The 23,229-nt window shown below is 45.6% G+C and overlaps 1 protein-coding gene and 1 non-coding gene across 3 annotated transcripts in view; both read right to left on the reverse strand.

Moving 5' to 3' along the window:
* Positions 1 to 264: 264 nt before the first annotated feature.
* Positions 265 to 23,229, reverse strand: part of LOC138966415 (receptor-type tyrosine-protein phosphatase epsilon-like) — a 58,587-nt gene continuing 35,622 nt past the window's right edge. For both annotated transcript variants that reach the window (XM_070338647.1, XM_070338646.1), the window contains exons 20-26: positions 18,922 to 19,021; positions 11,458 to 11,531; positions 11,045 to 11,179; positions 10,169 to 10,303; positions 8,620 to 8,771; positions 8,088 to 8,223; positions 265 to 6,769 (exon numbers count right to left, since the gene is read on the reverse strand). In XM_070338647.1, the coding sequence (XP_070194748.1) occupies positions 6,713 to 6,769; positions 8,088 to 8,223; positions 8,620 to 8,771; positions 10,169 to 10,303; positions 11,045 to 11,179; positions 11,458 to 11,531; positions 18,922 to 19,021 (789 nt within the window). In that variant the 3' untranslated portion in view covers positions 265 to 6,712. The remainder of the gene's footprint in view (positions 6,770 to 8,087; positions 8,224 to 8,619; positions 8,772 to 10,168; positions 10,304 to 11,044; positions 11,180 to 11,457; positions 11,532 to 18,921; positions 19,022 to 23,229) is intronic.
* LOC138967887 (5S ribosomal RNA) lies at positions 17,569 to 17,687 on the reverse strand. The gene has a single exon (XR_011456064.1). It is a non-coding gene; the product is annotated as a 5S ribosomal RNA (ribosomal RNA).

Consider the following 23,229-nt stretch of genomic DNA (forward strand, 5'->3'; position numbering starts at 1 on the left):
AACAGTTTTGCTTTAAATTCAAGATACTGTAATTTCATATGAAGTCATAATTACCTGGACAAAAATGTGTCCTAACAACCTAATGACCTTTAATTTAAGTTGGGAAATAGAACCATCAACGCAACTCATTCATACTACAGCAATAAAGCATTGACGTTCACAAACACAATTTCTTTTTACAGAATATTGGCCATCTTAAAGCTGTGTGATGTTGCACTTTAGCATTAATGTAACTGGTGATTACACACCCCCCCCCCCCCCCCCCCCCCCCCCCCCCCCCACCATAAAAAAAATCTACTTTTTATAGTAACTAGTACGCATTTACTGCAAATCCGTCACGTTAATTTTCACTTACACTAAAAAAACAAATAATGACCAGAACATGTAAAGGGATCATTTTGTAGCAATAATAATTTTCTGTTCTGTGACAAGTTTTTGTTTACAGTTTTTCACTATACACAAGACTAATTTTACTGAAAGCCTATACTGATATTGTCCTGTGAAATCGTAATAAACATGATTTTACAATGGAATGACATGGATGATTTTTTTTAACCAAAAGTGTTTTCAAAACAACGGATTGTTTAGTGGAATGAAAATAAACAGCATTTTACTGTAACCCCACAGCAAATCACTGAAATAACACAGCCTTGAATTTTCAAAAAAGTGCAAATTTAGCTTTCAGATCAACAATAAAATTGAGAATTTGTAACAGAAATCTTGAACAGCTTTGTGATATAAAATAACACCTAAGATCACATAAATGTTGAGCTTTTTAGCCTGTGTCAATCACAAATAGTAAAAAAAATAAAAAATAAAAAATAAACATGAAAAATGGAATGTCTTCTCAAAACACAGTTTGAAAAATGAAAAAAAAAAATCCAGACGAGATAATACAATTTTGTTTTCAAATAAAAAGTTCTGCCAAATTATCAGCACTATATTGGGAACTGACTATTGACAATATGCTGATTGGGAATTCCTGTTTTCTACCCTGATTATTCTACTGCTTGTACCACTCCGACTCTTGAGTAACATAGTGACTAGAATTTCTATCTCTTACTGCTGTGTTAACGGTCACCTCCTCATCAGTGTTGGGTAGTGTCCTTCTTTCTCTGAATACTGTAGCAACAAACTGACTTAAAGGCAAAACAGATATAAACAAAAAGAAGATGAAAAACGTAACCAAACTGTCATCCTTGGACCCCATACATTTTTTTTACTGATACAAATCCTCACTTTCCTACCAATCAGGACATGTTGCTTTATGTACAAAGCCATATGTGTCATGCACGAACACTGATACACACATAAACACGACCAAAACACAAGTTCGTTCTTGCAAAACATAGCTACCGCATACTTAAGACATCCAACATAAGACAGTGAACAGGCAAGTTTGTCAAGCAGTCTTCTCTGAAACTGAAAGGATACAACAACCATACTTTGAGTAATCAATGTACAAGGTTGCTCTCCAATGGCGAAGAAAAAGAGAGAACAAAATTAGAGTTTGAAACAACGTGGAGAACGTGAAAGTGAGAGAGGCAAGTAAAAAGGCACAAACCATCATCCTTTGAAAGGACAAAAACAAAACACAATTGGTTATCTGATCAACTTTCAGAACAGTCAAAGGGATCACTGCCCTTCCTGAATCAACGGCTGACATCAAAGTTTTTCACTTTTACTGACATCAAAGGTTTTCACTTTTACCAAATGGACATTATGAGTGATGAATTTGGAAATATGCCTGTATAACAGTATTGCTATCCAACTATGTTACATCAAAAAGATTTGTTTATGTCTACATGTTACAGAATAGTTCATGTTTGTCATCATTTCAAGAAGTTTACCTGTCTTGCAGCTAAAAGAGAGAAGAGGACAGAGAGAGAGCGTGTCTGTTTTACAAACCCATTCAATTACTTGTTTGTGATATTTCAGCTTATCTTCCTCAGATTATTCTCCAAACAAATGAAGAAAGAATATCTAGTAGCTCAAGAAAACACATAAAACACTCTGTTTAACAGAAGCTCCTGGAAAATGGACAATAATATTATTAATACCATTCTTGCTCTTTTGCTTTCATGTGCAAAGAAAGTACGTAATCTTGTTTATAACTTCATTTTTTCTCCCTGCGAGTGAAAAGCTGAACAAATGATAGAATATCATACATAACAGACAACAAGTAACAAAAAGGCAAGAAAACCAGATGACAATGAGAAACCTTTTCATGTACTCATGCTGTCCTTATACACCGCTTCGAATCAAATACTAAATGGGTAAATATGACATTACCATGGGTGCAACCTGGAAAATTCCAAAAGCCGGCAAAAGTTGGGGTCCAAGCTTTTTTAGTATTTAAAATGCCAAAAAAACCCTCTCTTGGAACAAAATCATCGGCAGCCGATGAAACCAAAAACCGGCTGCCGGCGTGTAGCCGGCAGAGTTGCACCCATGCATTACTTGAGGAAGGTGCCTAGCATGTGGTTCAACAACTTTCATTTTTTTCTCCATTTCAAAGTCAAACACAACGTCTTCTAAAGTATGGCAATGATTCACAACCTGTTTATTATGGCAAACGTTTTTAGCAATTGTTGAAAGAAAAGATGAACGAAGAAAAGGAAACTGCGTGACCTCTTAAACCACCATTCTCTTTTTGCAAATGACAAGAGTGGAAAGAAATGAAGAAGCATGAAGGAGATATTGAGAATTGTCATGAAAATGGAACATCTTTTAAATAAATCAATGAAATGCACTAACCTGCGTCTCAATATATGGCGGTGGTTTCTTTTAAAAAATTTAATAGTATCATAAAAGCTTGTTTACAAGATTTACTTCTTCTTTTCAAATCATTTCATGGTTTCATACAAAGAGATCTAATCAATATCATTATCAGAAAAAACCCTAATTTTTTTTCATCTCGACCAAGATACAAAACCAAGATAACCGTATTGTAATTCTACCTCTCATTCTGTCTTTACGAAGTGATGCAAATTTCTCCCTGAATCCAAACTCCCCTTCCACCCCTGCCCAAAGTTACTAACAAAAGCAAAACTTTTTTCCACATTACACCAGCAGCATACAATGATGCTGTTGTTATAATTATCATACAATAAAAAAAATAGGCGCATGATAATACAAACTAGTTGCCAGTCTTAAATATTTACCTTTATGAGCGCTCTTCCAACAGACATTATTTGTGAGCTCATCTCAAAAAACAAAATCTTTAATTAGTTTTCAGTAAAGTTGTGTTTTTTCAGTAAAATTATGCTCATCCCCTGAATTTTAAGATTGGCCACAAACATTCCCACAGTCTGAGGCCCTGTTAACTCTCTCTGCTTTTCATGGAGGGCAAATATGGCAAACAGAATCAATATGAAAGGTATCAAGAGACAGATCATGACCTATTACATGCATGAGACATAGCAACAAGAGACACACACACATGTCCTATGGCAAGGGATTTGTCAGTCAAGGATAACGCATAGTCAAAACTTAGAATATCAATGAGTTTCTTGCTCAAAGGGCTGTACTATTTTTCCCTGTTTATAATAGATACAATCTTTTGGCAGACAATTCTCACGGCTCAAAAAATTACAGCCAACCAACTTCTTGTACAATCTATCATCCAAAAACTTTCATACAACTCTAGAAATTTAATCCAAATACATGTAAAGGGGCAATGTGTATGTACAACCATTTACACGTATAATTCTAGAAACAGCTCTTATATATATATATATTTTTTAAGGATAAAAAGAAATTCAAACAGGATTTTAAGGCCAAAGCAAAATGAAAGGGAAAAACTAGTAACTGTCTGAAATCAGATTTCTAATATCAAAAGTAGATGACGAAATGTCAAAGGCAGTAAGAATTGACGGGAAAACACAAGTGTACAATGCAGGCGCACGTCCTGCCAAATTTGGCAAATGACAGCAAAACAAGCTGATGGATCAATATGATGAAAAAAAGACTTTACATCAAGAACACGATGAGCAAGTTATGGAATGAAGGGATGAGCAAACTTTTTATTTCACGCATGGAATTTGACAATGACAACAATCTTACCAAGTCCACTGCAGACAGATATAAGTTTCTGACAACAGCTGCTGCTGAAATGCATTTCATCCACACACACAAAAAGCAACGAACAAAAAAGCCCACTGTAGACAAAAAATGAATAAATCAATAATCAACTATAACATTAAAAAAAAAAGATAAACTGAGAAAAAAATAGATTGTCATACAATCAACATTCTTTCTGACTTAGTGAGTGTCTCAAAAGGATGATGCAGACACACTGCAGTTGCAAGACTGGCTGCATTTGTAATAACATGCAACTACTCACCACATCACTCTGCCCAAAATAACCAGCTTGTGCCCTTGCATTGTAAAAACTCGCACAATTACACAGATCTTTGGTTTATCTTGATCTGAAACATACTTGGTGTCGGAAATAACCAGGGTATCTCATTTGTCAAAAAGGGCAAACTGCAATACTCCAAGTATTTACTACTTTTTAAATCAGAAAAGAAATTATGGAATGTATACCAACATGAGCATATTGACTTGACGAAGTGTAACAAGTGGTTTATGGTATGTGACCTTTTTGTTGCCTAGTTTAGTCACATTATCCTCCATGCTCATAACATGAGGATAGTTGCCCTGCACAGGGATTTCCTCACTATTCTAAGAAGAAGAAGAAGTCAATGCAGTTAACTACCTAAGCTTTGCAAAAGAAATCACAGAGAAGGCCATTTTACTAAATCAATGCTATTTTTTTTTTGTCGTCTTAACCCTTCTATCAACCAACCAGTTGAAATAAATTGAAAACCAAAAGAATAGTTAAAAGAAGCAAAATGCATGCACACACAAACAAAATATCACAATAGTATCTAACCTACAGCAGTAACGTATTACCAACAAAAAGTAGAATACAAGCCATTTAACATCATCTGCAAATTCCACAGAAAATGAACCAGGCTATATAACTATCAGGAAGGTGTTTTTTTCCAAGCAAGAGCCAGCTCTTTACTATTATAAACAAGTATCAATTCAAGCATATGAACATTATAAATATAATGGCAGCAGTAGCTGGTTGATTCCAATATTACTTTACCGTGGAAGTGAAAGGATGGGGTTGAGATTACCAGGAATACACAAGAAAAAATCCATTGCAAACATATCTCAGAAAAAGGTGCTATTCTGTTCATCTGATTTCAAAATCTCTTTGACGTGATATCTAGACATACATGTATCATGGACTTACATGCATCAGGGAACAGCTACAGGTTCAAACTTTAAAACCTACATATTTGACAAGAGCAGCCTTCGGTCCAGAGACAGAAAACAATGATCTCAGTTTCTCTTGCTTGTTAACTAGGAGGTGTGTTAACTGAGAAAGTATAATTGAAAATGCTTTATGGCCTGACGCAAATCCACAGAACTCAATTGCAACCTGACAAAAATGATGAACACTGCAGCAGTACAAATTACATCAACTGCATATGAGAACTTGACAATAATTTAAACAGAACACTTGAGAGAGTAGAAATATCCAGGCAAGAGCATAATACTGTGATATTCAGATTTTTCTTCCAATTCCAAGTGACATCAGATACACAGATACAGCGTAGGTATGGACATGGTTTACATATCTCATTACTGCACCTAAGTTATTTCCCCAAGTTTCCTCATCAACACCCACCAATTTCATGGCCAAGGAGAAATCTTTGACGTTCTAATACCACTGCTATTTTGTTCTTTGTTGATGTTCTTCAGGCAGAAGTTTTTCGATCTCACAATGTGACGAGACACGTTCTTTCTTTCTCTTCTCACATGTACCTCTCAACCTTGATGGTCACTGGGCTTTTCCGTTTTTATCACACACTTTGTTTCTTCATCGTTTTCCTGTGCACGTCCTTGTTTTTCTTGCCATTGCCACATGGTGACGTGCACACAGCCTACACAGCAGTGACATATCAAACAGTGTTCCTTTACTTTTCACTGTCACACGCATCAGATCTTCCTCGGTCAATTCCCTGACTTTTCATAGTCACATGCAAGAGATTTTTCCTCAGTCAATCATCAATAATTTCCAAGAGAAAAAGCAGTTTCAGACTTCCTTTTAGCAGTAGCAGCAGCAGCAAGGCGGTTGGTGCCTGTGGTTTAGTCTGCTCAAGGCCGTGGCGAGGAGAGCAGGTATTAGTTACCACTCATGGCTCTTCATGTGAAGAATGGCGCCACACAAGGAACAAACAATCACTTGGCCTTCACCAGCTTACATTTCCTGCTTCTTCCTTCACCTGTTCATGAGACCTCTGGCAGACGTTTCACCTCATATCCGGCTTTCTTTTCATGGACAGATCAGTCACAATTGACATTCTCTCTTCTGTGAAGAAAATGTAGAATAACGCTGGATATATTGTGCTCATCTGAGACGATGCGAGTTCGCTTTCTAAAAAGACATTATTAAAAAAATCAAAAAAATCAAGATAACTGAACCCAGGGAGCACCCACACATTCCAGACAAGAAAATCATTTTCGTTTTTTCGTTCACCAGGGAATCGGGAATCTTTGCTGAAAGGCAGCAGTCTGAACACATGGAACACACCCTCCAACGTTTGCACATCCTTGTCATGTGCTGCAGTCATTATGTGGGAGATTGCTTCACTCCAGAAGATACAGGACACAGTATTGCAGAGGGATAGCATCATCACTCCTGACTGTCCAAGTACTCTAGAACCATCTGGTACAGAAACTGGTACTGCTCCTGTGAACACAACGACAACACAATGATGAAAAAACAAAGTTAATGAATAGCTAAACTCAATGAACCTCACATACACCAACAATACGATACAATAATACTTCAGTATCTCAAAATGAGATTTAAACAAATTTTAAGCTGCAAAATGGCAGGAAAAAGGCACTTGAAAACTCAAAATTTATGAGAGGACTTGATTTATCATCGAAAAGACAAGCAGCTGACAGTAATGTCTCCTTCACTGTTTGTGCATGCTCAGAAAATCTTCTCTCCCCATACTGAAAATCTTACACAAGCACTGCTATTCAACACACACACACACACAGCATACTCCCTCTTCCCATTCCATCCCCCCCCCCCCCCAAAGACACTGGGCATTTCAATCAATCAATCAATATGAGGCTTATATCGCGCGTATTCCGTGGGTACAGTTCCAAGCGCAGGGATTTTTTATTTATTTATTTTTAATTTCAATGCAATTTATATCGCGCACATATTCAAGGCGCAGGGATTTATTTTATGCCGTGTGAGATGGAATTTTTTTACACAATACATCACGCATTCACATCGGCCAGCAGATCGCAGCCATTTTGGCGCATATCCTACTTTTCACGGCCTATTATTCCAAGTCACACGGGTATTTTGGTGGACATTTTTTATCTATGCCTATACAATTTTGCCAGGAAAGACCCTTTTGTCAATCGTGGGATCTTTAACGTGCACACCCCAATGTAGTGTACACGAAGGGACCTCGGTTTTTCGTCTCATCCGAAAGACTAGCACTTGAACCCACCACCTAGGTTAGGAAAGGGGGGAGAAAATTGCTAACGCCCTGACCCAGGGTCGAACTCGCAACCTCTCGCAAGTGCGTTACCACTCAGCCACCTAGTCGAAACATTCAACCATCTTTTTTAACTCTGATTCTTCTCAAATACAAAGTCACAGAGGCAAGGAGGACTGAAGGAAAAGAAAAGATACAGTGGAACCCCCCTTTGACCACCCCCCAATCTTAGACTTACCTTAATTCAAATCCTTGGTTTTTCACATTTTTCTGCTCATAATATTTTTTTATTTTAACCCTGTTTTAAGACTCCCTCCTTTGATCAAAACAATTTTTTTTTTCATTTTCTCAGGAGATGGACTGAGTACTTTAATTGTGCAACAATTTTTGACCCAAAAGTTATGAAACAAAAAAAATCACTTTTAACACCAGTGCCTCCCCTTAAGACCCGATTTCTCAGATTTTAAGAGGTTCATTGGGGGGGGGGGGGGGGGATTGACTGTAACACAAAAGAGAGTAAGAAAGCCAGATAGTGAAACTAACAAAGTTTTCAATGAACTGGGGCCTGTTGATGCGGATCTGTTTGACGGCCTGGTAGACGTCCACCTCCAGGTCTAGCTCCAGACGCTCCAGGATCAGACACATCGCTGCCAGGATCCCACTCTTGCTCGCACCGTTCCTGGACAGACACACAGGTCAATGAGTCTCTCAACAGATAATAGAGGTAAATGATAAATGATTAGCAATCTGAGTAATTTGAATGAAAACTTTGAAAAACGTTTAATCTTTCTATTGTTATGGATGTCTTTTTGTCATCATATTCACAAGCATGTCAGGTGGTTTTTGTCTTTTTGTCTTTTTGGTCAGATTTGAGTTTTTTAAGTCTGCCTTCTTTCCTTCAGGGGTGGGGGTGGGGTAGTTGTTTAAAATCTTTACACATTTTTTAATCATAGACAAAAACTAAATATTCACAAGCACGTCGAATGGTCTTTGTCTTTTTCTTTGGTCCGATTCCTGTTTTTCAAGTCTGCCTCTCTTTCCTCCAGGGCTTGGGGTAGGGTAGTTGTGTACTTACATGCAGTGTATGGTGACCGGCCCCTTGCCGTTCTGCTTGTACCAGTCAGTGACCATGCGGTGCAGACGCAGCAGAGAGGTGACAGAGTTGGGCAGAGCCTGGTAGTCTGGCCACGATTTGAACATGAACTGCTTCACTGCTCGCTCTTCTCCCTGTAACCAGCCAGTTTTCGTGTCAGTAGAGCAACTTTATCCAGAACTCAAAAGAGCAAACGAAACAATCATAAATTCCCATGCAAACATATGCATGCATAACTATACATATACGAAATGAATTCTACGATCACAAACCAGAGTCAATTCAGTGGCATTAATACACAGACATACATATTTATATGGAATACTGATGGGCAAACTAATTCCAATCAAAAGAATCATTATTTGACTAAAACTATAAGCCATTCATGAGATAAAAAATAAACAACAATGGCAGGAGCTTTAGACAGGAAGAATTGCAAAGTTGAGGCAATGCAGTGACTAGGTATAAAAAGAGCTCGCAGAGCACTGCCACTGATCAGAAAAAAACACGCTGCCAAAGTGAACACTTTCCACACACATCAATCAAGCCTTTAATGAGATACGATATCAATGCATGTACAAGTATTTTGCTCTGCTTATATGCTAAATCGCTGAGACAAACTTTTCTCTCGACAATTTTTGTCATTATTTTCTTTGGGAGACTTACATAAGAAGTGAGAGAATGTTTGTGTGGCGTCATTATTCGCATTACCAATGCAGACCTGTGCACACTCAAAACGCTCATCAGTAGTAAACAAACCAAATTTCAGTAGTTTTTAAAATGTTTCAGTAGTAAGCTGTAACGACAGTTCAAGGCATAATTCTGCTCACAAAGCACACAATTTTACGATCTCCAGGTTGTCTTGAGAATAACTGGACTTCCAGCACTGCTGTGCCGTTTTCTTCTTCTTTGGTGACAGAGCTGGTGTCTCCTCTTCACTATCTGAATCTCGCACTCTTTTATTTCTCTCCATGTTTCACTTCAATCACAAGTTGCCATGCAGACGCTGGACGAACTAAGTCTAAGAACAAAGACTCAATGCTGAGAACACACGCGCTTCCGGTAAATCGGAAAAGGTCTTTTCAGCGCAACGGCCAACTAATTGGTCAAAACATCTCAAAACAGAAAAAAGTACATTTTTGTTTTGAGTAAAACATCAAAATTTTAATTAAAAATCCGTAGCACCGTATTCTGCATATAAAAATTGGAGAAATTACGGAGAAACCGTAGATGTGCACAGGTCTGCCAATGTCTTCTCTAACTTCGCTTGACTTTTGACATCCGAGATTTCGTTTTAGATGTGCTCCTCCGAAAACGGCGTATGGCTGCCTAAATGGCGGGGTAAAAATCGGTCATACACGTAAAATTCCACTCGTGCAAAAAACACGAGTGTACGTGGGAGTTTCAGCCCACGAACGCAGAAGAAGAAGAAGAAGTTTTAGATGTGAGGGTCAGGAATAGACGTCTTGGTTTGTTCAATCAATATTGTATCTCATTAAGGTGAGATCACCACATTACATTTAACCCTTACCCTGCCGTGATGGCTGAGTTTGAAGATGCGGATGGTGACATCAGGGTCGACGTCGGAGGAAGACAGGAGCTCCACGCTGAGAGGCCCGTGCTCCTCTGTGTAGCCGTACTCCTCCGGCCAGTACAGCGCACACGACTGAAACACAGCACGGCAACCGTACTCTCTCCATTGCTCCTTCACCAAAACAACAGCTACATCTTGTCCGTCACAATATTATCAGCAGTTCATATATCTGTAATTTCTCAGATTTGAGATAATAAAATTAATTAAATTTGATTTGATTTGAATGATTTGATATAGACAAACTGCTCCTTAAGGTTTTACAACATGTCAAACTTGTTTAATCAAAAGCCATGCTACTACTGCCCTGAAGTACTGGGTTCATTTGAGTCCACAACTCATATTAACCCAATGTTTACCACATATACCATGGAGTCTACAACTCATATTAACCCAATGTTTACCACATATACCATTGCGTCTACAACTCATATTAACCCAATGTTTACCAAATATACCATTGCGTCTACAACTCATATTAACCCAATGTTTACCACATATACCATTGCGTCTACAACTCATATTAACCCAATGTTTACCAAATATACCATTGCGTCTACAACTCATATTAACCCAATGTTTACCAAATATACCATTGAGTCTACAACTCATATTAAAACAATGTTTACCACATACACTGTTATTTATAACAACAACAACAAAAAAGCGTCTTTTTTTTTTTTTAACAAATCCCACTCTTTCACTAAAGGCTTGCGGAGTATTCGCACATACCAGCACCAAAAACAAACCTAGTTTCACTCACTTTACTAAACTAGGTTGTCATCACTCTTTCACTGACATGGTTTCTAAGATTACCTTATCATTTCTGTCAAACTCGTTAAGCATGACGATGGCATCTGAATTGTAGTCGTACAGCATTCTCCAGAAGTCGGCCACAGTGTTGGGCAGTGGCATCTGCGTCACAATGAACCTGTCCTTCTGTGTGTAGCCCTGAAATCCACAACCACGAATAACTCAGTCTTCTGTGGAAACAGTGCCACACAATGATGAATGTACAGCTTAACAGACAGTTACAATTTACTTGATGTACACGTCTGTGACTTTGGGAACAGTCAAGAAGACACACATACCTAATCACACCAAAAAAATATGCGCGCGCACACACACACATACACACACACAGATTTGTGCATAATTACAGGCTTGAGGAGACAACATACAGAGTATAAACAAGCTTTTACGATTTTCAGTATGTTTTGATCACTTACAGAGAGGAAAACAGCATTGATGTAGTCATTGCAGTCATCAACAGGAGTGTAGAGGAACGGTCTGCTGCGATTGGCTGCACAAGGACAGAAGCAAATGGTCACGCAATGATATTCCAGCCAGTTATATCTCTTTCTTTATTGGTTAAATGCATTGTACATAGACATTTCTAAATGTAAGGCTTCTTTTTAAGCCTACTGTCTATATGATACTTACCGAGACAGTACTATTCTTGCACATTATCTATTATAGGCCGAAAAAATTGGACAAAACGCTGAGTGGGTACAATTATCTCCCATAACCATGCGCCACCGTGGATCCCAAGCACTGTCCGAGTGCTTCCCCCTTACAGGATGTAGGTGGCGCGTCCTCTTTCTTTATGAGCTGCAGACCCTCAAAAAGCCCATAACATATCAAGAGGGGAGGCGGGAGGGAAACTCTAATAGTACTGTCTCGGTAAGTATCATATAGACAGTAGGCTTAAAAAGAAGCCTTACAGTCAATATAACACTTACCTCGACAGTACTATTCTTGCACAGAATACCAGAGTGGTGTGAGGGTGATATGTAGAGTATTAAACTCCTTAATCAAAATCACTTAAATCCAAGGATTAAGATACCCAGGCAATTTTCGAACAGTACTACCGTAAAAGAAAATATACCCAAGAAACATACCTTAGACTGACGTGACCATGCTAGCAACCACTGCTGTGTGGTGAACTCAATGTCAAAGTCCAGGCCACTCAAAGCTTGAATACCACTGAGTCTACGGCAAGTGGCTAAAGCGATGAGGAACAATTAGTCTTAAAAATCAGCAACTTGATACTGATGCCTGCCAGGGGTTCAAACTCATTGCTACGCAGGAGTTTGAGGACCAGAAAGACATCCCCCTTGGGAAATGAAACCCGAGGTTTAGACACCGCTGCATTGCTAATACCCGAAAGGACATTAGCGATGAGGGAGGACCTGATCAAGTGTTCAGTTCTGCGACCAGTAGCGGCCGCAATCGTGGAAGCGATGGCAGATCTGTATCCAAGAAGAGTCTTAGAAGAAAGACTCTTCTTTTGATACACTTCCACCAGGAAGTTGGCCAAGTCCTGTGTTGAGGGATAAAGCGGCTTTATCCCCTTGGACAAGGCGAAGGTGGCCCAAGCTCTCCAGCGTAAGTCGTAGAGCTGATTAGTTGATCGCCTCTTAGCGTTCAAGGAAAACTCTACTGAACTCTTGTGCAATCCTAGTGCAAGCAGTTTGGAGCGCACAAGAGCCATGCGGTCAAGCACAGACTCTCTGGACGTGGATGAGGGAGGCATGATCGAGGCTGGAGCAGACCTCCCCCGTCCAGATCCAGAGGTAGAGGGTCTACGTGGGTGAGACCGCGAAGATCTGGAAACCACGGAGCTGTTGGCCAGTAAGGCGCGACCAAAATCAGTCTTGGTCGTTCCTGCAGATATTTTGCCAGCACCCTCGGAATCAGAGATGTCGGGGGATAGGCGTAAGCATCGAGGAGCCTCCACAAGAGAGTGAATGCGTCCAAGTGGAACGCATTCATGTCTCGAAAGGGGCTGACGTACCTGGGAAGCCGAGCGCTGAATCGAGTTACGAACAGATCGATCAGAGGACGGTCCCACCTTGCCCACAGACGCTGTAGAACGTTGTGAGCGATGGTCCATTCTGTGGAGAGAACCTGATCGCCCCGACTGAGAATGTCGGCCAGGGCGTTCAGTTTCCCCGGAACGAACTGGACTGACATCCGGACCTGATTGGTCTGGCACCAGAGCAGAATCTCCTCCGCCAACAGGGAGAGGGACCGAGAATTGGTGCCCCCCTGGTGGCGAAGGTAAGCTAAGCATGTGGTGTTGTTGTCCCCGTTGAAAATCAGAGGGGCCAAGGACAGGTCGAATGGGAGGGCCCGAAACTCGAACACCGTGCCCTCCCAAACGAACCGGAGCAGATGTCGGTACCCCGGGGCCACCAGGATGTGGAAGTAAGCATCCTGGAGGTCCCAGACATGGCCCAATCGTTTGGCCGGATGGCCAACCGGACCGACGAAGGGGTTTCCATCTTGAACTTGCACCTGTGAAGGTACAAGTTCAAGGTGGAGAGGTCCAACACCGGCCTGAACCGGCCGTCCTTTTTGGGGACGGTGAACAGGCGGGAGCAGAACCCCAGAGAAGGCTGAGAAAGGGGGTAGACCGCCTTCTTCTCGACCAACGAGTTCACCTCGTCCTGAAGAGCCTGCCATCTGGCAGGCTCTCGAGGAGGGGGGAACGTCCAAGGTAGAGCGGACAATGGAGGTTGTGACGACAGCGGTAGAGAAAACCCCGACCACACCACCCTCAAGAAAAACTGGTTGGAGACCAGTCTGCCCCACATGCCGCGGGCCCGAAAAAAGGGAACCGACGGACGAAAGAGGGGCAACTTGAGGGGGCGTCAACGTAGGGCCGGGACTCACTGAAAATTCTGCTGGCGGGCAGGCGCAGGCTTGCGACCACCCCCCCTGGTGGTGCTGCTTCCCCTTACCTGTCTGAGCACCCTTTGTCTTGCTTGGGAACGCAACAGGCGCCTAAGAGGAGGAAGAAGGAGGCAGTGAAACTGGCTTCTTCTTCTTCTTCTGAGGCTGGGAGCTGGAGGTGACTGTAGCACTTCTCTTACTCCCCGCCGCCGTCGCCGAAGCAGCGAGGCCAACCATCAGAGAATCAGTGTTCCTCTGGCGTGTGGACTCCACCACAGAACGAACAGTGTCCGGATGAAAGAGGGAAGAAGGCTGAGGAAACGTGTTCCTCAGACTCTTCCTCATATCCGGAGGCACTATAGAAGTAGGCAGAAAATGATCACGGAACAGGGCCAATAAAGTGGACCCGTGTTCCAATGGCCAATTCTGCCGCAGACGTCACGCACGATCGCACGGCATGCAAAGCCCGATCCACTCGAACCGTGTCAAGGACCCGAGTGGAATCGGACTCTGCCCGATCGGGAGGGTCCAACAGTGTGGACAGCGTGCTCATCCATGTCAAGGCCTGTGATTGGGCCTCGACTGTGGAAGAAACGGTGGCCTCAAGATTGTGGAACGAAGCAGAGCTCAGTTCCACCTTCTTGACCGAAGGCACCTCCCCAACGAACACATCACCGTCAGCCCCACCCTAAACACTCGAAGTCTGGAAAGGGAGAGTTCGAGAGTCAAAGGGAAAAGGGAGGGACGAAACAGATTGGACACGAGGAAACAGTGGAGGTGCGCCTCCCGAAGGAAAGCATGGCACTGAACCCGCGTCCTCCCGAGGAACATAGGTCGCGTTTGCACGTGAATCTGTACTCCTCAGGCGATGTGCTGCCGCTTCCACCGTGGCACTAAGACTAGGGTGGAACGCGAATTGCCGGCGGCCGGATCGTTCATAAAACGAGCCGCCGGCAGACGCGGCGTGAGCCTCCCGCGCCCGGGCCGAAGCGGACTCAAAGGACGAGAGGGCGTCTCAGGGAAGGACGTCCTGAAACTGTTCAAACGTCCTTCTAGCTGTGCGAGGACGAGCCTCCTGCCTCTCGTCCTCAGACCCCGGGTCCACGTCCTGTGTGTCAACACTAGACGACAGACGCTTAAGAGAGGCATCCGTGACGTCAAGACGCCGCGTGATGTCTGTCATGTACTGTTGGAAAGTACGAAGCATAGCTTCGGAAGTTCCATCAGAAACCGGCAAGGGTAGAGGTTCAGTGTTAACCTCAGGGCGACCCTGATCCTCCTCCCTATCGTCCTCCGACTCACTCTCCTCTTCACTTCCCGACAACTCCTCAAAAGCAGGAGTGTAGGGAGCTTGAGGGGGAAGAGCCGAAAGCGATGAAGCAGGCTGTGAAGAAACGCCCACAGAAGCAAGAGGCCGCGAAGACCCCTGCCCCAAAGACGAAACGTCTCCAGCAGCCGAAGGGGGAGAAAAACAACAACCCTGCGACTGTTGGGTCAGCCCAGCCAACGAACCCCCGCCATTTATAGACTGAACAGGAACCCATCGGGTCTGATCAGAAAAGAAATGGTCCGGTCCGGTCGGGGGTGCCGATCCGGTCCGGTAGGGTGGTCCGGTCCGGTGCCGTACCATCCGGAGGTCCCGTTCAGCACCGAACCATCGTACCCACAGAAGTGTTCGGGTGGTTAGGTCCGGACGTGGACATACCGTACCATCCGGACCCGTAGGTCCGGTGGTCCGGTATGGTCCGGTTCGGTGCCAGACCATCCAGACCAACAGAGGTGGTCGGGTGGTCCCGCACCGGACCATCCGGACCCGTAGGTCCGGACCCGTAGGTCCGGTACCATCCGGAGGTCCTGTTCGGCACCGAACCATCCGTACGCACAGAAGTGTTCGGGTGGTTCGGTCCGGGCGTGGACGTACCGTACCATCCGGACCCGTAGGTCCGGTTCGGTGCCAGACCATCCGGACCAACAGAGGTGGTCGGGTGGTCCGGACCGGTCCGGTAGGGTGGTCCGGTCCGGTGTTCCGGTCCGGTCCCGTACCATCCGGAGGTCCCGTTCGGTACCGAACCATCCGTACCCACAGAAGTGTTCGGGTGGCTCGGTCCGGACGTGGACACACCGTACCATCCGGACCCGTAAGTCCGGTATGGTCCGGTTCGGTGCCAGACCATCCGGACCAACAGAGGTGGTCGGGTGGTCCGGTCCGGACCGGACCACCGGTCCAGCACCGGACCATCCGGACCCGTAGGTCCGGTCCGGTCCCGCACCATCCGGAGGTCCCGTTCGGCACCGAACCACCCGTACCCACAGAAGTGTTCGGGTGGCTCGGTCCGGACGTGGACATACCGTACCATCCGGACCCGTAGGTCCGGTTCGGTGCCAGACCATCCGGACCAACAGAGGTGGTCGGGTGGTCCGGACCGATCCGGTAGGGTGGTCCGGTGTTCCGGTCCTGTGGTCCGGTCCCATACCATCCGGAGGTCCCGTACGGCACCGAACCATCCGTACCCACTGAAGTGTTCGGTCCGGACGTGGACCTACCGTACCATCCGGACCCGTAGGTCCGGTGGTCCGGTATGGTCCGGTTCGGTGACAGACCATCCGGACCAACAGAGGTGGTCGGGTGGTCCGGAACCGGACCATCCGAACCCGTAGATTCGGTCCGGTCCCGTACCATCCGGAGGTCCCGTTCGGTACCGAACCATCCGTACCCACAGAAGTGTTCGGGTGGCTCGGTCCGGACGTGGACATACCGTACCATCCGGACTCGTAGGTCCGGCATGGTCCGGTTCGGTGCCAGACCACCCGGACCAACAGAGGTGGTCGAGTGGTCCGGTCCCGACCGGACCACTGGTCCGGTACCGTACCCTCCGGACCCGTAGGTCCGGTGTGTTCCGGTTCGGTGCCAGACCACCCAGACCAACAGAGGTGGTCGGGTGGTCCGGTCCCGACCGAACCACTGGTCCCGTACCGTACCATCCGGACCCGTAGGTCCGGGGGGTCCGGCAAGGGCCAGAGGTACTGTCCCGCACCGGACCCTAAGGTCCGGTACGGTCCCGTACCATGGGTCCCGTCCGGACCAAACCCGGAGGTCAAGTCCAGTCGGGACCCGTGGGTCCGGTTCGATCCCGACCCGTAAGCCTGGAACGTTCCGGACCCTTGGTCCGGACCATCCGTCACCCGAACACCAGACGCTAAGGAATGGCGTGGGGTCAAGACGGTCCGGTCGGAGGTGTCGGTCTGAGCAACAGAAACAATGTTCCCGTCGCCCTGACCATTCGACAGAAGTACCACGTTCTGTCGAACACCTCCACGTCCAGTAACTAGTCGGCCGGAGCGTTTCAAGAGGGACAGCCACCAGTCACACGGACGTCAGAGGGAACCGTAGTAGCAGTGGTCGTAGGCACGAAGCCTGAAACCCCTGCCCCCACAGGACCGCCCTGAACGGGGTCAATTCGCATCCCAACCCCAGCGGGGAGGGAATTCAGAGACCCCGTCATCTCCTCCGATCTCCCCCCCCAGGAGGCCGAAACTACTGTCAAAACAGCAGCAGACGACCCAGCGAGGGAGTTCAGAGGAGGACCCGTGTCCCTCCTGGCTTCCACAGCGGTGGAAACCGAGGAGGGCACAGGAGAGGCACCGGAAAAGGAAGATTTTAATGCCAACTGCACCCGGTGTTCCCAGGCGGTCACCCATCCAAGTACTAACCGGGCCCGACGTTGCTTAACTTCGGTGGTCGGACGAGAACCGGTGTTTTCAACGTGGTATGGCCGTTGGCTGTCAAAACCTGAGTCTCTCCAGTAGCCCCTAGATCGGATTCACCAACCCCCAAAGAGGGTTGGGAATCGACCTGCCCCCGGATTCGAGCCAGGGGGGAGAAGGAAACCTTCCCCCCAGGCTTGAAACCGGGAGGAGCTGAAGCCTGAGACTGAGGGCCGGACAACGGCGTCGAAGGGGGGGAAGCCTGTTCCACTGAAGGAGAAGGAGAAAGAAGCTTTTTCTTTCCCCTCGACCTTCCCCGAACCTTCGACGGCGCAGCCCCGCCCGAAGTCCCAGGCTCAAGCCCAGCCTGTTTGAGCAAGCTCGCATTGAGCTTGCTCAAACAGGCTTTCTCCGCCCTCCCTCGCCGCAAACGCAAAGCGTTTGGGGAGGGAGAGTCGGAGCGCCGAAAGATCCCCTTCTCCGTGCGTAAAACATGACGCTGGGCGCCCGGAGAAGGGTTGCCCCCGGCAGACTCTGGTTCCGTAGAACCAGAGCCCAAAACAGGACGAGACATCCTACCTCGCCCTGTACGTACCCTTAAAGACCGAGAATTAACAAAATTCAAAGAAAATTTAGGTCAATACTCAAGTGAATGCGGCGAAACGAGAAGCAGACGACCGGTCACCACGAAGTAGGACGGGAGGCACGCCGAGTCCGCCACACAAAAACGGAGGCACAAGTTGAAGGAAACACAACGTAGCCTCAAGCCAGAAGTGGAATAACACACAATAATCCAACAGGTGATAGTCCACACAGAAAAGGAGCCTCTTAGTCCAAAATAATCCGGGAGCGTAGCAGAAACACAGCCGGTCTGACACGCGCGAAAAAAGAAAGAGGACGCGCCACCTACATCCTGTAAGGGGGAAGCACTCGGACAGTGCTTGGGATCCACGGTGGCGCATGGTTATGGGAGATAATTGTACCCACTCAGCGTTTTGTCCAATTTTTTCGGCCTATAATAGATAATGTGCAAGAATAGTACTGTCGAGGTAAGTGTTATATTGACAAAAAAAGTTAACAATCAACTAGAAGTGCAATGAATTTGGCACTGTCAACAAGCCAAGACATTGCATATCCCCAGCGAAGGGCACACACACACACACACATACACACACGAAGTCAGTATAGCGTTCGTGGGATACCTTCCAGCTTTGGTTGGATGAGTGATGTTCTGTAAGATATATGCATACAGACACACACACAATAAAATAAAGGCAGCTGCACGCAAACACACACAATTATCTCCTCACCAGGTAAGACATTCTTGAACCTGTTCTTGCCCATGTTCTCCTCTGACAAGGCTGCTGAGCACTCAGAGCGATCAATCGTGGGAGACAGCAGTTGTACCGTCTATTCAAACAAGAAATAAAATTCATGTATGAAGCAATGGGCCATATGGAAATAAAACTACCGTATTTGACGGATTACAAGACACACCGTTTTATAAGCGCACCCCCGACTTTTTAAAAAAAAATTGGGACGAGCCACGCATAGGCCGCGTCACTATATTAGCCGCTGTCGAAAAAAATATAATCAGATCGTGTCAATCAATCCAAACAACCAGGCAAACGAAAGTACGGTATTTGGCGAAATCGGCTCCGAGAATAAACAAGTGAAACAAAGAAAAAGTTTGAAGAAAAATATCACACACACAATTTGTAACCAACACACACATGTAGTCCCGCCCGGAATAAGCTTTTTTTGGATGATTTACGACTTTTGCGCACATTTCGAGCAGACGAAAACACAACATGGCGGCTCTCGCTCCTCCAACTATCGCGAGACACAAAAAAATGTATTTTTTACAAGTAAAATGACTATTTCTAAGAATACTCACCTCAATTTAACTAATAGGAGTTACCTTACTTACGAGTGCTAGACTGAGAAGCGTCCTATGTTACCAGTACTAGACTGTAAACAAGGTTGCTAACTCTAGATTTCCGTCGGTATACCATTTAGGGGAGTAGTCTCCCTTTGTCGGTAGTACCTCTCTGCGCATGTGCCAATGCCCATAATCCCTAGTTTCAATTCGAAGCTATTAAGTCAATAGCGGGGTTGGTGGGAGGGTCTCTGGTTAAATTGAGGTGAGTATTCTTAGAAATAGTCATTTTACTTGTAAAAAATACATATTTCTTTCGAATACATCACCTCAATTTAACTAATAGGAGAATAGATAACAGGCTGGAGGGTTGACTTTCGATCGGTAATCTAGTGTCACCTCACCCGACTCAGCCCATTTGTCCGGAATCCCCCCTGTAAAATCGGGGGAAGAAAAGGATAGATCATCGGACTGAGAAGCAAGAAATCCTGAGTCGGGCGAGTGGCAAGTTGCATTGTTGCCACTGTGTCAACTTGCTCCAGAAAGGGACAATCGAAAGAAAGTCCCACCTGTCAATGTAGAGCTGGTTTCTACTCGATGGTCGTTACTATTCCTCTGATAACTTGTCTTTATCAATGTTGGGTTATGGTTATGACTTGCCATTATGCGCCTTGAGCGACCCAACTCCCCAGCAACGTAAAGTTCTGCAGGTGGATCAGGTGAACGACCTAAAAGATGAGGAATGGTCAGAGATAACAATTCCTCTAATACCTTGAACTTATCACCAAGGTGCGTCTCTGCGACTGATCCTCCATTTAAGGGAGATTGACAGAGTTTCCAGAGATCCTGTAGAATTCTGGTCTGAGGCACCACTTTCCATGGCAAACAATTGTGCCAGTCGCATGAATGAATATATACACAAAGAAAAAAGCCAAGCACCCCCCTTCAATTTCGCAATGACTGATTTTTAAAGTTCTGGTATGGAAACAGTAAGTTCAGGAGCTCGGTTTGACAAATGTTATCGACAAGAGCAACTCTTTGGAAATAACATCACACAAGAAAACTCCAGTTTTGATTGGTTTTAATCGTGATTTGGTACCTTGCCAAAAAGTGACGTTTTAACCCTAAAACAGTACCCCTGATAAGTATGGAGCTGCAAGCTGAAAAAGACAGGTTTAGGTAAATGTGTCATGAAAAAAATGTAATTGAGAGTGCTCAGATGGCATACGCGATTCAAAAGTTCAATATCGAGTGAAACCCCCGCGTGCCCGGATGACGGCGTCAACCCTGCGTCTCATCCCTCCAGTCAAACGTCGGATCTGTTCACGGGTCACTTGCAACCACTCACGATGCAAAGCTGCCTCCAATTCACGTAATGTCTGCACAGGAGGCTGCAGAGCTTGTATACGACGCCCCAGGATGTCCCAAACATGCTCCAGCGGATTAAGATCTGGACTCATTGCCGGCCATGGGAGTGTTGTTACAGCGTTGTTCTGGAGGTAGTCCACTACTGCCCTGGATCGATGAGGCCTGGCGTTATCATCCATGTACACGGGTCTTGTGGCAAGTGGGTGGTTGTCAAAATGAGTAACGACAACAGGTTCCAGGACATGTCGCATATACTGATCACCCGTGAGGTTGCCACGTACGGTGACAAGGTCTAGCTTGCAGTCATGGGAAATGCAACCCCAAACCATGACTGACCCGCCACCGAATGGAACAGTTTGTCTGATGTTCCTGGGTGTATAGGCCGTGTTCCTGTGCCTCCATACCCTCAGTCGGCCGTCAGTGACATGGAGAAGGAATCTGCTTTCGTCCGACCAGTGGATCCTCCTCCACGTTCTCAGGTTCCATCTTTGCCGTGCCAGACACCATGCCAAGCGTCTTCTCTTGTGGTCATCTGTCAGTCGGGGACGCTTAATGACTCTTCGGGCTGCCATTCCTGCAGCTTTCAAGCGGTTTCGTACGGTCCTGGTTGACAGATGTCGATTTGGAAGCCATGCTCGTTTCAGGACGGTACTCGTTGAAAATGGCTCACGCCGAATTATTCGGAGAAAAGCTCGGTCTTCACGTTCTGACGTCACACGGGGTCGCCCTGACTGTGGACGGTCCTTCACAGCACCAGTCTGACGATGTTTGCGTACCAAACGGCTGATGACTGTGTAGTGGTAGCCAAGTTGACGACCAATCGCTTTGAAGGATGCTCCTGTAGCATGCATTCCTATAATCTGCCATCGGATCGCCTCTGATAATCGTCTTCTCGCCATGTTCACAGAGAATGTTTGCAAATTGTCGTCGCCCAGTGTTAAATACAGAAATTTGCAGCGTGAGCATACTGCCTTTTTTAACATTCATGGGTTGCATGCTGCACGTGCTTCTCACAGGCAGTGTCGACACAATCTTGACGCGTGAACTTCCCAACCTTATTATGGAAACCCATGTATGTCATTACGAAGAAAAAAAATGGTAAAACAAATTTGACTCAATTATTACCACAAATTCATTCGGGGGGTGCTTGGCTTTTTTCTTTGTGTATATATATCCTCTCTGAATTTACCTCTCTAATGAGGATGGTAGGCACAGATACCAGTGTAAATTCAGGCTGACTTAGCTGTTCCTCCTGCGTGACAGGAAGTAAGCGCAAGTGCGCTCAGCAGTACGGTCACTGTCTGCACCTTTCCTGTGCCTGTCTCAACGCATGTGGGGGCTATAAGCCTACCCTTAATGGTTAAAGGTACCATTTGTCCTAGAATAGCAAGTGAAAGACAGCCAGCTGTATTGCCTTTACCCAAGGGGAAAACCTGCTTCTTACTTTGAAATTCCACACTTATAGCGTGAGGGGGTCCCCAGTGACCATGGGCATCTCTGAGCCCTTATTGGCTGAATGACCGCTCTTGTCTTACTCAAGAGGGTGCCATGCCTGGCATGCAACTCACTGAGAGGTCCCATTTGTGATTTCAGCAGGACCGTTTTCTGGCTTGATCAGCCAGGTCCTTGATCTAGGTTTTCTGTAAACATGGTTGTAGGAGGCATCTGCTGGGTTGTCTGCCCAGCATAGGTTTTGTGGGTTCTGGGACACTCCAGATTTCTGTAGAGCTCACAAGTTCTTAGATGACTATGCAGTGATGTTCTCCGGCCTATGGCCGAAGGTGCACTATCTTGGGCTGATGCAAAGTTCTGCCCCCTGGTAGTTGAACTCACAAAGATGTCTTATGTTGTGATCTCAGTAGTACTTCTGCCTAGATCACCCAAGTCCATATCTGGATTTTCAGTAGGCGTGGCTGCGGGCGGCAAGTGTTGCATTGTCTGACCAGCATAGCTTTGTGAGCTCTGGGGCACTTCAGCTGTTTGTGGAGCTGAGCTCTAGGGTGACTATGCAGAGTTGTTTTCAGGCCCCTGCCTGAGGCAGGAGGTGTACTCTCTTGGTCTGATGCATAGTTCTGACTTGACAAAGGTCTTAGTCAGCACCCGAGTTGCCACGTTTCTTGCCCAAAAAACGACGCGTAGCCGTAGACTGGGAGTGAGTGAGATAGGCTGGTGTGGTATTCCTGGCTCCAGCTAGGATCTCACTGTGTCTCTACCTCAGGCTCTTCGAGCGAGGGAGAAAAGGCTGGTGTGGTATTCCTGGCTCCAGCTAGGATCTCACTGTGTCTCTACCTCAAGCTCTTAGAGTGACACAACTTATACTCACCCAATAACCTTGTGTCACCGTAGACTGGGAGCGAGGGAGATAGCCTTG

Source organism: Littorina saxatilis, linkage group LG5 (assembly GCF_037325665.1).
Source record: "Littorina saxatilis isolate snail1 linkage group LG5, US_GU_Lsax_2.0, whole genome shotgun sequence".
Classification (NCBI taxonomy): Eukaryota; Metazoa; Mollusca; class Gastropoda; order Littorinimorpha; family Littorinidae; genus Littorina; species Littorina saxatilis.